Source organism: Chroicocephalus ridibundus, chromosome 9 (genome assembly GCF_963924245.1).
Source record: "Chroicocephalus ridibundus chromosome 9, bChrRid1.1, whole genome shotgun sequence".
NCBI classification, from domain to species: Eukaryota; Metazoa; Chordata; class Aves; order Charadriiformes; family Laridae; genus Chroicocephalus; species Chroicocephalus ridibundus.
The window spans coordinates 22,953,978-22,970,797 of NC_086292.1; the positions used below are offsets into that span (position 1 = coordinate 22,953,978).

The following is a 16,820-nucleotide window of genomic DNA, read 5'->3' on the forward strand; positions in this document are numbered from 1 at the left end:
TGCTCCCTTGCTTGGGGCAGGAGGCAGAGAACCGGGACAGCTGGGCAAGGGTGCCACGGAGCCGCAGGAGCGATGGGAGCCTAAGAGTCTGATCCAGCTTCTGGCAAGGAGAGACCTCCAAGGCTGGGACTGCTCAGCCTGTGAAGGGTCTGCAGGGTGTTCAAGGCCAGGCTGGACGGGGCTTGGAGCAACCTGGTCTGGTGGGAGGTGTCCCTGCCCAGGGCAGGGTCCTGGAATGAGATGGTCTTTAATGTCCCTTCCAACCCAAACCGTTCCATGATCTATGACTGAGCTCTGAGCAGGGCTAAGCGCTGAGGGCCAGGGGGGGTTGCTCTGCAGCAGGGACCTGGTGCGAGACAGGGAGGGATAATCCCGTCCTCAGCCCAGCTCAGTTTTAGCTCTGGATCTCTCCCTTCATCTTGCAGACCAGGTCACGAGTCCTTTCTGTTGATTAAACAGGGGCGACGGAGGGCAGGGAAAGCCCCGCGGGCCACCATGCATGCCTGGCTCCCTGCTGCATGCAGCAGGCAAGAAACTCCACTCGTGCTGGCCCGGCACGGAGCGGACATGGCAGAGGAGGGGAGGAGGTGGCACCGGTGGCCCTGGCTGTGACAGGCACACAGGTGCCTGCACAGGAGCGGGCTCAGCACCAGGACTTACTTTCTTGCCGCGTCACTGGCTCATACGACAGGATGGTGTCCTCTTGTCCTTCTGCAAGAGAGCCAGGGAAAGGCAGGTGAGCGCTCGCAGCAGCTTCCCAGCCCCTCCGCGCCCGGGAGGAGCTGGCTCCTGTGCCTGCCAGCCTCCCGCAGCCCTGGGGACACCTCCAGGCTCCAGTTGACATGGAGCGTGACGGGCATGCAGTTACCAGCCCTTGATCCATGTTAATTATTCACATCCTAGCTCTAGGTCAAGCCTTCTCCCTCCGTCCCCGGCTCAGTGCCCATTGTCCTCCCCGCGGGGTGGACGGTGGATGTGCTGCAGATACTTAGAAACCTGCCGGGGATAACGGGAGCATGGGCTGCAGCCGGACCCCCATGCTCTTGTACAGGATTAGGCTCCAGGAGCTACCTATGCTACAGACCCAGCCTCTGGCCATTGCTGGCTGCAGCAGGCACCAAGGATGGGGAACCACCATGGGAACCACCACCCAGCCCCGGAGCGGAGCCCTGCAGCCAGGAGAGGGCAGGGGAGCAGGCAGGTTCGCTCCTGCCCCCAGCCCCGAGGAGGGAGCCGGCCGCAGCATCTCGGTGTCACCAGCAGGAAGGACCAGCCTCCGAACAGACCCACCACCGGGACAAGACAAGATGGAGGTGCCAAAATGCGTGCACACATACACACACACAGACGTGCACAGGGGTGGGAGAGCAGGCGAGAGGCACTTACTGGAACTGCTCTCGCTGTCACTGGTGTTTGATGTCACGCCCTCTGCAAAACAACCAGAGAGACCCTTCAGAAGGAGCGTGGGCAGAGGGCACAGGGACACCCCGGCTGTCACCAAGCGCTACTGACCCAGGGCAGGGCAACACCGGCCTCCCGAAAAACCCGTGCCCCAGCACCTGCTGGGACGAGCCTGCGCCGCACAGGCAGGGCGGCAGCTCTCGCCCTTTGCTGGGAGACTGGGGACGTGCAGGGGGATGCTCGGCTCCTCCGGGAGAAGGCAGGGATGCCAGGAGGGGGCTGCCTGGCAGGCATGGGCAGGCGATGGGCTTCCCAGGCCGAGGGAGGGAAGGTGGAGTGCCGAGGGAGGGGGTGCAGCATGCACACGGGGGGCAAGGGAGGGCACTGCTCCACACCGGCATGGGGACAGAGGAGCCTACCTCTGGGGAGGGGACTGGGACTCACAGAGACAAGACAGTGACAGGATGGGACAGAGTTCGGGGCTTTGCGTGCTCAGGCTGATCCCAGTGCTGCGACTGCCCCACAGAGGCTTGCTGGCCGCTGCCTGCCCCAGCCTGCCCCGCTCAGGGGGGGTGCAGGGCTCAGTGGGGGACTCGCACCCAGCTGGGAGGGCCGAGGGGCTCCCGCCAGTGATGTTTTGCAGCTCTGGGTACGTGGTGCCCCAGAGGAAGGTGGCAATGCTTCAAAACACTGCCACCGCCCCACTCAGAGGGGACCCGTCACGGTCACAGCCACCTCCCACCCGCACTGGCAGCTGCTCTGAGTCTCCCAGCACTAAACCAGTGGCCAGCCCAGCTGGGAGCAGGAGGAAGAGGAGAATGAGGAGGCACAGCTCGCCCCAGGTACAGCATGCAGCCCTCATCTGGGCGCACTTTGGGCACAGCCAGCATCCCCAAGCAAACTCCCCCGTCCGCCCCGCGTGCAGCAGCAGCAGCACCTCGAGCCCAGCAGCCTCCGCTGGCAGCCGCGGCGTTGGCTCCCCGGCAGAGGGGCAGCGCCCAGGGGGCTCCTCCTCCCCCACACCCAAAAAAGCGCAGCTGCTCCGGCCGGGCTCCGGCCGTTCCCCAGGCACCAACCAGGCATGCCAGCGACGGAAAGTGAACGATGCGCATCAAAATTCAACTTACTCAGGTTCTTTGCTCCATAATAATCGTCACTTAACCCAGGGAAGTCCTGATTTCACAGACAGCAAGAAGGGGGAGAGGGGGAGAGAAGAGAGCGCGGGAGAGGGCAGTCAGAGGGATGGGGGAGACAGAGCCAGACCAGCATTAGTGACAGGAGTGCAGAATGGCCCAGAGCTGCAACTGCAAGTGAGGTTAAATGTTTTCAGAGCTGACGCCATCAGCCCATTGCCAACGCCTTGCCTTATGCGGCCAGACCCCACCCCCCACTCCTCTCTGCCAAAGAGCCCCCGAGGGCCACCCCGCGTCTGGGGAAGGTGGCCACGGCTGCATCTGCTGGCACTGAGTGATGGCAGCCGCGAGCTGCTGGCAAGTGGGGCCGAGGTGTTTCCCCGCGGTGCCTGGCGGGGTGCGCTGCCAGGGTGCAGCCCTGCCACAGCCTGGCCGCTCTGGGGCCAGACGCGGCACAGCCAGCCGGGCACATCTTCCCCCACCTGCATGTTTCAGCTGCCCACAGCCTAGTGTTTGCATGGGCTGTGGAAACGTGGGGGAAGGACCGCCCCCGCTGCAAGCTGGGGTGACGGTGGCAGAGCAGGGGAGGGAGCTAGCTGCGGGTCCCCGACACACGCTGGCAAAAGGCATTGCCTGCCCCATCCCCGTGCCGTAGGTCACTGCACTGCAGGGCTGGCCCGGAGCAGCGCCCCAGAGAGCCCTCAGCTCCCGCACGGGGCTGACCGGAGCCCAGCCACGTCCAGGCACCATGAGAGACACCCAGACACACAGACTTCACTGCCACTGCAGGCCAGCGGCTTGCGCTGGCTGCTGAGCTCACTGGGAGCCAACGCCAACCTGGCAGAGGCAGTGGAGGGACGCGGGCAGCCCCCCGAGCAGCCCAGCATCGATCCCCTGCCTCCGCATCAGCCCCAGGAGAGCCACCGCAGGGGAGGGGACACGCTCGCTGCGCTGGCACCGGGCAGAGACAGAGCTCTGCCTTGCCCCCTTCCTTTCCCCAAGGTGTGAGGACCACGGTGCTCTGCCTGGATGCTTCCCATCCAGTGGCTGCAGTTTAGCATCTGGAAGGAGGAGCGGCTGGGTTTGGCGAGCAGCTTTAGTGCTGGCCACGTCAGGATACGGGGCAGCAAGCTGAATGCCCCCCTGCCTTTGCTGGGAGCCCTGTGGGGGCTGCCAGGTGAAAGCTGGGGAGCCCCCGCAAGCCGGCTGGTGCAGTCAGCTACCAAAGACGTGCACTCAGCTGGGCAGCCCCTCCACTAGCGAGGACACGGCTCCCCTGTTGCCCACAGGGTTTATCCCACGGGAAGGGCTCTCAGATGGGAATACAGAGCTGTGTCTAAGGGAGATGGGGAGCGCAGCTGGGACCATCCCAGCCCCTCAGCCCTGATGGGGACAGGAGAAGCTCTGCAGGAGGTGGCCAGCCCCTCGCCTGGAGGGGAACAGCCCGTGGCAGCGGAGGGAGGGAGCAGAGCCCGAAGCAGAGCGGGGAGAGGAGGAGGAAGCAGAGCAGAGGGTCAGGCAGGTGTGAAGCTGGATGAAAGGATGAAGACATTGAAAATGAGAGAAAGAGAAAAAGAGCACCAGCCTGCAGCCGCTGCTTTCGTTTCAAGCTCCGTTTTCTCCCTAACTGCTGGCACGACTGGAGCAGACCCAAACACGGGCAGACGCCAGGACCCCTGGCCACGGAAACATGCCGAATCTCTCCCCCAGAGGCAGGGGACCTGAGGATCGCACGCTTGCCCTCTCTGGCCAGCTGCTACTTACGTTCCTGTCCGCTGCTCTCCTGGGCCAGGTTCTCTTTGCTCTTGTAAAATGGAAACTTTCGAGAGAGGCGGAAACTCTTTTTACGTTTCGTTTTGATCGACTGAAGAACATGGAGATGGAAGGGAGGACAGAAAAAACAATGGTGTTTAACGCATGTGGGAAAAATTAAAATGAAGAGACAATGAGGAGCTGTGTCAGGGCAGTTACCCTCAAATGAAATCATGGAGATTACATGAACACTGTAATGCAGGAAAAAAATTAAGCATGGAGAAAAACATGTGGTAGGGATGCTGGGAAGCAGACGGGGCAATCGGCAGCTCTGCAGGGGTAGCCAGGCTGTTCTCCCTTCCTTGTCCGCGCACTAAGCGCTCCGGCTGAGGGCAGCTACCTTCACCTGCATGAGCTGCCTGCAGCAGTGCCCAACCACGGGCTGCAGTGGGACAGGCTCTGCTCCCCCACCGTTCCAACCAGGGGTCCTTCCCCAGCGCTGTCGCACCATCCCAGGCTCCTCTGCTCACCCTCAGCACAGCCATGGAGGATTCGTGCCGAGCAGACGCGGGCCTGGGGAGGTCCAGTCGTGCTGTTCTTTGCTTTGGGATTGCTCCAGCCGCCCCACCGGGAGCTCTGGCTGCCGGGCTCATCCTGCCCCCTGCTAGCTACCGGCTCCAGGCACCCCAGTGAGCCCCGCCTCGGCACTTACCCTGTTGGACTCAATCATGCCAGTCCTGGCGTGGAACTTCACTGTTTTCAACCGTGCTCTCTCCTTCTTTTCCACCCTGATTGGAAGTTAAATGGGAGAAAGAGCTGCTAGTCCCCTACCTGTTCCCTCCGTGCTACCCGCTTGCCTCCCCAGGTGGCTCCGTGCACCCTCAGGTGTTGGCCCCATTGGCAAAGGGCAGCTCCTTCTCAGAGAGGGATGGAGGTGGAGCTGCCTGCCCAGGGTCGGGCCAAGGCCAGCATCTGCAGGAGCAGGAGAGGGGACAAGCCAGCCTTCCTGGGAAAGGAGGGATGGAGGGCAGAGATGGATGGGGCTGGCGCTGCAGACCTGAAGGCAGTTGGCAGCCAGCTCCTCTGCTCCCTGCCACTTCCCATCTTATGGGACCTGGCTTGCAGAGCTGGGCAGGCTGTCAGAGGACACAAGGACAGTGCTGCGACTCTGCTCTCACTTGGAGCCACGGGGACACCACCGATGGGGGACCACAGAGGGGGCTGAGTGCTCCCCTCCTCAACTGGAGTATCACCCAGCTTTGGGGAACATCTCTCCAGGCAGACCCGCACACAGCTCCAGCTTGCGACCGGAGCGCCCTTCATGCTGCACAGCCACGGAGGGGCAGGTGGGCTGGGACCACAAGGAGATCCTACCCTGAGCAGACCCCCACGGGCTGCAGGGCTCGTGGGGGCTAGGAAGCTCCAGGAGGCACCACGCGTGACAGCTCCCGCTGACACACACTCACCTTTTCTTGCTGGGGATGACCCCGATCTGCTCGCTCTCGCCATGGGGCGTGACAAGCCTGGCTTGCCACCACTCATCATCGGAGGCATTGATGACATGCAGGATGTCCCCATAGGAGAAACTGAGCCCCTGGCTGGGCAAGCAACTGTCCCGGGTCCGGTCGTAGTCAAAGAGGGCTCTGCGGAGAAGCAGAGAGAGGAGCGATGCCTTCCCCATGCACGGCCAGGCAGCGAGGGCAGCAGCGCTGCCGACCTCCCAGGGCACTGCCACCTTCATACCTTAACAGATTTAAACCCAAACTTTGGGGACGCCTCCTGCCGAGGCGAGCAGCACCACGCAGCCACCAGCAACGCCCCCGCCACCAGTGGGCTCAGCGCAAGCCCCAAAGCATGCAACGCAGGAATGAGCGCTGGGCCAAAACAACTCGCTCTTGACCTTAGCTGCGAGACGCACACCTACCACAGGCGCAGCGAAGGCGGCTGTGGTTAGCGAGCAGGCGAAGCTCAGGCGGCCCCAAGAACGCGGCAGCGCAGGAGGCCCCGGGGCTGCTCCCCACCACCCCTCCCCGGCGGCTGCAGGGTCTGGGAGCGGGACTGGGAACATCAGACCCCACTGGTGGGCAGCCGCACGGCAGGGACCGCGGGGTGCTTTGAGCACACACTGTATTTACCTACAGGCGTAATTTACTCCAGAGTCCGTGAATAAGGAACACCTCTGAGCATATATATCTGTTTCTGCAACTGATCCTTTTCAGACGCCTAAATACTTCCCCTGAGAACAGTTTATTGAGTTAAAAATTATCTTCGATATTAAACTAACCATCTACAGAAAAGATTTTTTTTTTTTTTTTTTAAACTAGAGCAGCACTAGCACCCTTCCTGCACACACTTTATTGCAGGCAGCCGCCGCAGCCTGTAGCCACAAGCTGCTCTCAGCGGCTTCACGTGCAACTCGTTCTACTAATGTCATATCTCAAACCGTGCCTGCTCCGATACATCTACTTTGCAACAAGCCAAGCCAAGAGGACAGTGACTAAAAGCCCCACTGCTGGCAGCAGAAGCCCCGCGTTTGCTTCTGGGACATTGGCCCTGCTCGCCCCATGGCCCGACAGAAGCCCAGGCACCACAAACACTGATTTAATCCTGGCACTAAGGAGCCTTCCTCAAACAGGAGACACCATCTGCCCTGCTCATTAACCCCTGGCACTCAGCTCCAAAGGGGGTCTGATAGCACACGGTGCAAAGAGGACCGTGCGGCAGGTCCCTGTGGGGCAGCAGAGCTGGGAAGGCACTTCTTCAGCCACATCCCTGCTTCGGCGCTGCCTGGGGAGCGCCAGGCGATGAAACCTTTGGAGTCACGTGGGAATGGGTTCAGGCAGCTGATCTCAAATGGGCTCAAGGAGGACTCTTTGGGACGAGACCCAGCACAGCCCTACGTGTCCAGGTACCCCCAGCCACCAGGTCGCTGCCCCGTTCCCAGCTTGCTGGGGGCTGGGGCAGCTCCTGTGCTGGGTCGCTCTGCACCCAAGCGTGGCCTCCAGCACGCTGGAGCCGGCAGCAAAGCACCACAGGGCACTTTGGCCAGAGGCAAGCAACCCTCGCAGGCAGCTCCCGGCCAAAAGATAAGGCTGTGCGCGGCCGGCAGGGACCTGGTCGGGAGCAGAGCCGGAGCCAAGGCCCCAGGGAACTGGTCAGGCCGGTTCCCGAGCCCAGGCAGGTGCGGGTGCCCTGCCCACACCTGCACCCTGCCCTGCAGAGCAGCACCGGCCCCACGTTGGCTTCTGCCTCCTCCGTCCCACAGCAGGATCTGTGCGAAGGCCGGACTCTTGCAAAGCAGAGGCATGAGGCATTTGCTTCCCCAAGGCATGATGCTGCTGGAGGCCAACCCCTGGCCGTGTCGGCACCCAGGCCCCACCATGGCTGGCTGCCCCCTGGGGTGCAGGGGACAGGCAGCAGCACGGTCACTCCGCTCTGCCCCCCGCACACACAGCCAAGAGAGCAGATGGTTTGGCTGGAGGGCAGGGGAGCGGTGCCAGGGACGCAGCACGGCATCCTCCCAGTGCCCAGGCACAACGCCTGCCTGTGCCCCATCACCACCCGGCACGGCCCCGGAGGACTTTGCCCTGCGGCACCGCAGGAACCTGCCTCGCCCCTGCCCATGCCACACAGCTGCGGCTCCAAAACACATGGCAAGCACCAGCACCCCCAAACGGGCTCCGGCAGGCACTCGGGTGCCCGGCTCTGGCCCCGTGGACAGCACACGGGCTGCAACGCAGCCTCACGGGGCTGACTCAAGCAGTTGGGTAGTAAGTCCTGTAATTGATGTCCTGTCCGTAGCACAGCAGCTCAGCTGGTTTCGGGTAAACTGTGCTCGAAACTACCCCGCCCAGCAGGGCTGGGGCAGCCCGGGCGGCTCTCGCCAGCACGTTTGCGGGGTGCACAGCTGCCAGAGCCGGGGAGCGTCGGGAAGGGCCATGCTGGGGGAAAGCTCTGTCCTGGGATCACCCTCTCAGCTCCTGCCTGGAGCCACCTGGGCATATGAGGGGGGACACAGCACTGCGGAGGCCACCAAAGCCACGTGGAGGGATGCATCAAGAGATGTGAGATGCTACAAGCAGCCTAGAGCTCTCTGACTCGCAGTCATGCCCGATATCTGCAACACCTATCGAGGCAGGGAACAGGAGACTCACAGGCTCAACTCAAGCTGGACCCAGCCTAAACCCTGCACCACTCACGAGGGCATCCATAGGACAGCAGGGGAGCGAGGACAGGACTAGCAAGATGATGTTTATTCAACAGGGCCTCCAGCTCACTGCAGACCCCATCATGGAGCCCTGAGATGCTAAATCAAGCAAGATGCTGGCAGAATGTCATGGGAAGGGGTGAATTGCAGGAACGCAGAGCTGCAGCTCTCCCCTCCTGCCAGGCCGGGCTTGCACCAGGACCGGCAACAGCCTGAAGCCCCTCTGCACGGAGCAGCCACGTGGGAGGAGAGGCAGGCTGAGGCTGATGCAGCCTCAAGCCCTTGTCATCCTTCACACGGGGAAGGAGAAGCACCCCCTGCTCCTGCCAGCCCCTACCCGCAACAGGCTGTGCAGGGCAAGGATTTACAGGATTATTTTAATTGCCAAGTTAAAATTACTCATTAGCTGTCACCCTACTCATGCCGTGGTGGGCAGGAGGTGGCAGGAGGCAGGCAGCAAGCAGGGGCTGCCCCAGCAGGGCTGCATGGCTGCTTAACCCCTGCCTGTCCCTGGACCGAAAGCGCACCAAGGGCTCAGAGCAATAATCCTCCTAAGAGCTCATCTCCCCTCCAGGCAGATCCTGCCGCAGGAATGGCAGGAGGAGACGGGGAGAGCCTGTTAGCAGGGAATGGTTCGAGGAGAGCGCCCTGAACGCTGCCCCGAGCGGAAGCGGTGCTGGATGCCTGACATTTCCCAGTTTCCCAGTGGGTCGGCCTGGCCAGCAGCCGCCCAGGCTCCACACAGACACCAGCGCTTTCCAAGGCAGAGCAGGCCTTGGAAGAGGCACTTGAGTGCAAAGCACCCAGCCCTGGTAAACCAGCGCAAAAGCACCGCTCTCCCTGCTGCACCCCCCGGGCTTCAGGATGCATTGAATCAATCACACTCCCCTGGCCTCCATAACACCCATCTGCTGGGGTGCTGCATGGCCCAGGCGGCACCGTCCCAGCCTGCGGGGATATACCCATCCCACCCGCAGCCATCCCACCCGCCTGGGACATGGGGGCTGAGCCTTACCGGACATAGAGAGATCTTTTCTCGCTTGTCCGGAGCGAGCCGGAACCGGAGCTCATGCTGCTGTTCATCATCTGCTCTCTCAGGTCATGGATCTTGGACTCGAAGCGGCTGTACTCTGCGGGGAGAGAGGGGGTCAGCGCTGAGAGAGGACACGGCAGCCTGTCCGTGGGGCGTCTCGCCCATGAGCCAGCCCGCTCATCCCCGCACACGAGGGAGGGAGGACAAAGCCGAAGAGGCTGCAGCAGCCTGCGGGACTCCAGGCAGAGCACCCGGAGTAGGCAGAGCACCGTCTGCCCCCAAACCCACCCCAAAGCCCCGCGCAGGCAGCTCGGGAAAGGGCTGCTGAGACCTCCACGACCCAGCTGCAGCCCAGGGAGGGAACAGCTGGGCAGGGCTCAGCAAGCCGATAACCTACAGAGCAGTTGAAAATATGCAGAGAAAAAGAGCCCCTCCAGGAGACTGGCACCCACCCGCCGGAGCCATCAGGGGGTCCCCAACCTACCACTCTCCCAGCAGCGGAGCCCCTCTCCCCTGCAGGCACTGGAAAAGGGGAGGCAAAGCACGGCCCCCACCCATGGAAGGGGAGCAGGGAGGAGGAATTCACCTTTCGCTCCTACATCCCAGCAGCAGAGACCCGCAGGAGGAGCCAGGGGACCCTCCAGAAGCCACTGCCACCTCCCTTCCAGGTGGTGGGACAGGAGCAGCCACCACACCGGCGCCTGCCGCTGCGCCGGCCCGACCTTCAGCTGGGTGTAAAGGTCGGGCTGGCAAGCAGAGGGTGGAGGCACCGGGGAAGGTTTGCTGGTTGACGAGCAAGCGCAGCACCGTGGCACCGGGAAGGTGCTGGCACCACCACAGCCCACCAGGAACCCTTGATTTTGTCCCCTGGGCACACCCTGCAGTTAGAACCCCGTGCCCCAGCAACAGGGGACCGGTCTCATCTCTGCTCTAAGACTTGGCTAGAAAGCCTTCTCCACAACCCAGCAGTTTAGATGTGGTTTGGGTGGGGGGGTTTTTTGTGTGAACCGGAGTTCGGCAGTGGAGGCCAGCGCTCGTTGCGGAGCAGAGCCCCCCGGCAGCGCGGGGTCTGCGCAGGCTGTGCCCAGCCCGCGGAGCTGTGCCGTGCCGGGGCAGCGGGAGCAACGCGCTGCGAGGAAACGGGCTGGGTTTGCCAGCCAGCCCCTCACTGTGCACAGGGAGAGGCGATGCTCGGCGCAGAGGTTGCGGGGTTCTGCAGCTCGGCATTTCCTAGCTCTCCAGCCCCTCACTCCACAGCTGGGCCCACCTGGGCATCCCCCTCCTGCGCCCAGCCGCCACAGATGACACCATTTATACTTAAAGACAGAAAAAAAGGTGATCTATGCAAAAACCGCCAAGTGGCACACAGAAACTCCATGTGAAGCTCCTTCCCCTGCCACAGGACATGACAGGGTGCCACACGCCGGGCAGTGTCAGCTGCTCAATGTGGAGGTCACCAGCCCCCCGCCAACTCCAGCTGCTCTGCACCGAGGTGCCCCCACTGCCCCCGCCTGCCTTCCTGCTAGCGGAGGGAAACGCAGAAGCAAGTGAGGCATGGGTAAGGCTTATTGTACAAGAAAACTGAATTCTGACACCAAAGCAGCGCTTTTGCGCTCCCTGACCTGCACCGGGGTTTTGAGGAGCTCCCGGCAGAGGGAGGTGAGCTTCATCCTGCTCCGCGCCTCTCACCCCACACGGCAAGGGGGGCGAACACCACAGCATCTGCGTGCAGCTTATTCTGCCTCAAGATGCCCATGAGCTCTTATATCCTAGAGAGGCATCTCTCAGGAGTGGGTACAGCTGCTCCGTAAACCCTCTTTGGTACGGAAGGGCTATTTCACCCGGAAAGCTGCTGAGCTGGGTGCTACAGCCCCGGTCCCCAGTTGAGTCACCCCAAGCCCCACCGGGGGCACAGACTCTCTGCCCACCCCGCACCGAGAGGACCACTGCTCCCTGCCACGTGGGCTCGCATCCCTCCCGTGACAGCCTTCTCCCCAGGAAGGCCAGCGTGGAGACCAGGATTGGGCGGGCAACAAAGGGCAAAAGCAGGTTTAGCTGCCACTGGCATCAGGGCGGGGATGTTGGGAGGGCAACCTTTGGGTGCCACCACCCTGCCAGCAATCGCGTCCCCTGCGTGCAACCCAAGGGCAGAGCTCTTGAACGCCCCCGCCTCAGCCAGGGCACTCCATGGAAAGGAACTTTCCAAATTTTGCTGGAGCATCTGTGATGCTTGGAGGGCTGGGAAAGGCCTGCTGGCATGACAAGAAGCACGAGCCAGGCTGGATGCAGCAAACTGAAGGACACAGAGGCTGCTCTGGCTACATCCCCTGGAGAGTAAGCCAAATCCTGTCCTAGGAATGGTCTCCCAAGGAGCAACCAACCCGTGCTCACTCTGCCTGTGGGAGGGCACAGGGCGGAGGAGTGGACGGCCCCAAAAGCAAACCCGACACCTCCCTCCCAGCGAGGAGGTAAGGTTACCCCGGGACAGAGCACAGGATGCTCCCAGCTGCCACCAGCCCCCCTTTCTTTGGGTGCTGGAGCAGCCTCTGAGACAATTACTGACAGATAATCCCCAGCAAGCAACGCTCCTGCCTTTGCTCCCCAGCTCACGGCTGCCTTGCCTTCCCATCCTGGCGAAACTTGCCCAGGAAGCTTGCCCGTGGTGGGGAGGTGAGCCACAGCTGATCCTCACCTCGCTGGCATTCCCATGGGACCCAGGTGCCGGACGCATTCAGGACACACTTATCAAGACTGAAAAATATGCAACAGGTGACCCGGGGCCTCTTGCCATGAGTGTGCAGGAGGTGCAGGACGTTTGCTATTCCCACTCACTGACTTGACAAACACACCGCTCCAACCTCCAACTGCCTGATCCCGTGCCACGGGACAAGCGCGGCGCCAGCAGCAGGATGCGGCCCTGCACGCCCCAGTCACAGCCTGTTAAGATCAGGCAGGGATCCTGCCTGCGCCGAGGATCCTCGGCGCCGGCACACGCTCACATGGTGCAGGTGCAAATGTACCCAGCGGAGCCAAGGGGATGGCGGGTCTGCAGTCAATTTCTGGGCACCAGGAGACAGTGCAAGGGGAGAAAGCGCTGGCAGAGAGGGGAGCTGCATCGGAAAGCAGCCCCCAAGCACGCATAGAGCCTCCTGCACATGCCCTGCTCTGTCTGGCACACAAACCTGCCTGCACAGGGCCAGGCCGGCTCTGCTGGGCCACCAGCAGAGCCCAGGGATACTCATCCACAGGCTCCAGCCCAGGCACCTGCAGAAACTCCCCCCAGCTCTGAGCCCGCACACCTTCCAGCCCCGGGGTTAAAGTACAGACACCTCCTTGTACCCGGCACACGTGAGCGGAGGGGAGGACGGAGGGGAGGACAGCCATGGGGAAAGCTTGGAGGCTTTTAAAAGCAGCCCTGGCACTTCCCTTGGAGCAGCCAGCTCAGAGAAATGCTGTCATGCAAGTTTTTGTATTTTCAGGTGAGGAATACTAAGGCTTTGTTCCATGGGGCGTGAGGAGGGGGAATTGCCAAACCCAAGCACTGGTGATAGCAGCCGGCAAAGGTCAGGGGGAAAAGTGCTCAAAGGGAAGGGGCCTCACAAACAGCTCGGAGGCACCATCACAGGGAGCAGCCTCCTCCTCCTCCTCCTCCACTGCACGCAGCAGTGGTCAGAGGCGCAGTGGCAGCATGGTTGCTCCTCTTTCTATCCTTCCCTGGTTTTTGTCTTTGCTCCTTTCCACTCTTAGTGCCTGGCAGGACCCCAGAGGGAGGGCACCTCGCTCCCCAAGACCCGCGCAAGCAGCCTCTCTGCTCCCTCAGAGCACCTGAGAGGTCAGATGCAGTGCACGCAGGCATCCACGGTAAAATCATGGTAAAACCCTGCCCACACTCATGTACAACAGAGAGGTCCCATCCTCTGCCTCTGCTAGTGGGGTAGAGCTTCTCAAAGCCCCTTTCCACCAGCATCTCCTCCTTTGGGCATCCTACAATCCAGCTCTCCCACTTTTTCCACAGCCACGATGCACGCACTTCCCCTCGAGGGGACCCAGCCTCACCCACACGTGGGGTTCATGCCGGGGAGACCTTTCTCCTTGGCTCCCAGGCCTTCAAGCCTCCAGAGCACTGAGGTCAACCCCCGAGATACACCAGTCCGTGTTTCACAGCAGCCACGCTACCTCCCAGGGTGGCTGCAGCCCCTGTGCTGGGTGCCGCTGCCCGCACGTGCCGGGAGCCATCACAGACCCGGAAAGCCACCGGCTACAAAGCACTGACATTTCAGCCTCGGTCTAATGGGGTTTCAAAACATTTTGTCCTGTTTGACATTTAGGAACCACTCTGGGTTGGCGTCTTTGCCAAATCTCAAGTGGCAAAGGGAGCCAGAAATACAAGAACATTAAGTGCTTCCTGGAAAGAAAGACAGAAAGAAAAAAAAAAAAAGCCAAAACAAACAAACCCACAGCACACCCCTGAGCAGCACTAACGGCTCCGCTGGCTTCTGCCATGGGACGGAGGAGGAACAGCGGGGACAGGGACCTGCAGGGCACTGCCTGGTGATGCCACGGAGGTGGCACAAGGCAAGGGGCAGGCGAGGGGCAGCACGCTGGCATCGGTGGAGAGGACCAGAGCTGCTGTGGCAGAAAACCAGTGGGGCCCAGGACAGTCACCTCCCTCGGGGGACATGAGCTGCCACATCCCGGCACGGTGCCGCTCGTGACACGGCACAGCAGCAGCTCCCGGCCCCTCGCCCGCCGGTGGGATGCCCTCCCCGCTGCTCGCCCTGCCAGCCCGGCGAAGGTCTCGGCAGGGAGCTGCCAGGCCCCTTCCCGCTGCCGCCAGCCACCGGCTGGCCCACGCAGGGCCCACCCCCGAGGCGGGACCACCGGCTCCCGGCACCTTTGCCGAGGGAACTAAGGCCGGCGCTAACGAGAGGCGACGGTCGGGGTAGCGCGGCAGGCGGGACGCTCAGAGTCGGGGACGAGCACCCACCCAGCACCGAGGCCCCGGTTCCAGTCCCGCCGGCCCGGTGGCCACAGAGCAGTGCCGGGAGCCCACCGCGCTGGGGGTGGGGGGGAAGGGAGCCCCCCAGGACGAGGTGGGGAAGGGAGTTCCCCACGACGAGGGGCGGCCGCCGCACCCGTGAGCCTCGACGGAGCCCCCAGCACGGCCCGCGGGACCCGGCGGAGCTGAGACCCCCGCGGAGCGGGGCCTCGCGCTGACGCCCTCCGGCGAACAGACCCACCTCTCCTCCCCTCCCGCCACCGCAGACGACCCCCCGCCCAGCGAGGTCCCCCGGGGGCCCGGCGGAGCCCCGCTCACCTGCAGGCCGGAGGGGGCGGCGGGCCCCGGCAGCGGCCCCGGCCCGCACACAAAGCCGCGCAGGCACCGCCGGCGGGACGCGGCCGCCCCGCCCCCTCCCGCCGCGCCGGCCAATGGGAGCCCGCGCCTCCCCCTCCGCTCCCCGCCCCCCGCCAATCGGCGCCTCGCCGGCCGCCCCGCCCCGCCCGCGCGCCAGGCGGCGCCCCGCCCCCCCTCCTCTGCACGCGGCGCCCCGCCCCCGCCCCGCCCCCCGCGCGCGTTCCCGGCTGCCGGCGCCGGTACCTTCGGGCCGGTACTGCGCGATGATGGTCACCGTCTGCCCCGCCCGCTTCAGCGCCGCCGCCGCCTGCTCGTGGGTGGCGTTGCGGAGGTTCACGCCGTTCACCTGCCGGGAGAGAGCGGCTCTGCTGGACCGGACAGACCGCGGCTCGCACCCACGGGCCTGCCCTGCGTCCCGGCCGTCGGCACTGCTGCCCCCGCCCCGGTACCGCGGTACCCACACGCTCAGTGGCTCGTCACCCATGCCCTGTGCTCCCGGTACCACCTCGGTACCGGCAGCTCTAGTACCAGCATCCCCGGTACCCGCCCCCCGCCGGCCCGGGCACTGGCGCTGTACCGGGGATGGGGATCCGGCCAGCCCTCCCTGCACCGCGGGACAGATCCCGAGAGGCTGCTCCGATCCTGCGCACCCAGGGACCACGTCCACACTGGGGTCGCAGCCGGATCCCGCCGCAGCGTGCCCGGAGGCAGCCCTCCCCGCTCACCGAGAGGATGCGGTCTCCCCGCCGCAGCTCCCCGCTGAGGTCGGCGGGGCCTCCGGCCAGGATGAAGGACACGAAGATCCCCTCGCCATCTTCCCCCCCGACGATGTTGAAGCCCAGACCAGTGGAGCCTTTGTGCAGGATGATTTTCCGGGGCTCCCTGGAAGGACAGACATCAGGGTGAGGAACAGCGGAGACATCAGGGAGACACGGGGACAGGGAGACATCAGGGTGAGGAACACCAAAGCTGGTGACAGGGTTGGCTGTGCCCGGGCTTCCTGGCACGCTGGCGGGGCTGGAGTCACCCCAAAGTGTGACCTGGCGTGACTCAGCCCCCGGCACCGAGGAGGCTGATAAACCAGGAGAGGTGCGGGCAGTTGCACGAGTGACATGAGACGGAGCACGCATGGAGACAGAGCATCCGCTGTGAAATCACGCACAGAAACGTCAGACTGCGAGACGGCACCGGCTGCCGCAAGCCTGGGCACTGAGGATGGCGTGGCCGGGCCAGGAGAGGGGGATGAAGCCCCTCCGTGCCCGTGCAGCACAGTGAGCATGCCCGCAACCCCAGGCACCCCCACGCCACAGGCCCAGAGCAGATCAACAGAAATCCTGAATTTTTTGATGATGACTTAATTCTTTTGCAGCTCAAACAATAGGCAGGCAAAGGCAGAAAGACTGCCTGGCATGGCAAAAATCCTGCGTCAATTTTCATCTGGGAAAAAACCCCCAAGTCTGATGGGAACAACGGCAGCTCCCAGCTCAAGTGCTGGATTAAAATAAGGACTAAACGACGCCAGACAATTAGCACAGGCTAGTGATTGTAAGCCAACACGACACGGGGGACCATCAGCACATCCACTGAGGTGACCGGCTGGATCCTGGGTGCTCTGGGGGATACTGCAAGGACTGAAGACCTGCCAGTGAGCTCAGCAGCCTGATCAACCCCGCGCCTGCCAGGGAGCAGAGGAAGATCTCTGGGAAGTGGTAGGAAAGATGCTGGAGCCCCAGGCATGGCACTGGATGATGGCACCTGCGTTGGACCCTAAAATGCTAGCAGACTTGTGCTAAGGGGAGCTTGGGGCACCGGGGTGGCTGGCCCAGCTGGCCCCCCCATGGCTGCCAGTGACAGCCAGGGAAGGAGCGGGGCTCAGGCGGCACGAGCGGAGCGGGGACGCAGAGGAACAAAGTTTGACTGAGCAGGCAGCATGAAGCC

At 63.2% G+C, this 16,820-nt stretch overlaps 1 protein-coding gene across 14 annotated transcripts in view; it reads right to left on the reverse strand.

Annotated features, from left to right (window-relative positions):
• The window catches only part of DLG3 (discs large MAGUK scaffold protein 3), a 79,377-nt gene that overhangs the window by 5,221 nt on the left and 57,336 nt on the right, over positions 1-16,820 (reverse strand). For 6 of the 14 annotated variants that reach the window (XM_063345867.1, XM_063345865.1, XM_063345864.1 and 3 more), the window contains 8 exons: positions 15,608-15,764; positions 15,126-15,228; positions 9,509-9,623; positions 5,753-5,929; positions 4,999-5,074; positions 4,299-4,398; positions 1,387-1,428; positions 661-711 (listed from right to left, as the gene is read on the reverse strand). In XM_063345867.1, the coding sequence (XP_063201937.1) occupies positions 661-711; positions 1,387-1,428; positions 4,299-4,398; positions 4,999-5,074; positions 5,753-5,929; positions 9,509-9,623; positions 15,126-15,228; positions 15,608-15,764 (821 nt within the window). Of the gene's footprint in view, positions 1-660; positions 712-1,386; positions 1,429-2,528; positions 2,575-4,298; positions 4,399-4,998; positions 5,075-5,752; positions 5,930-9,508; positions 9,624-10,010; positions 10,255-14,843; positions 14,947-15,125; positions 15,229-15,607; positions 15,765-16,820 lie in introns of those variants that run through there. The other 8 variants (XM_063345869.1, XM_063345873.1, XM_063345874.1 and 5 more) reach the window with 5 other exon arrangements.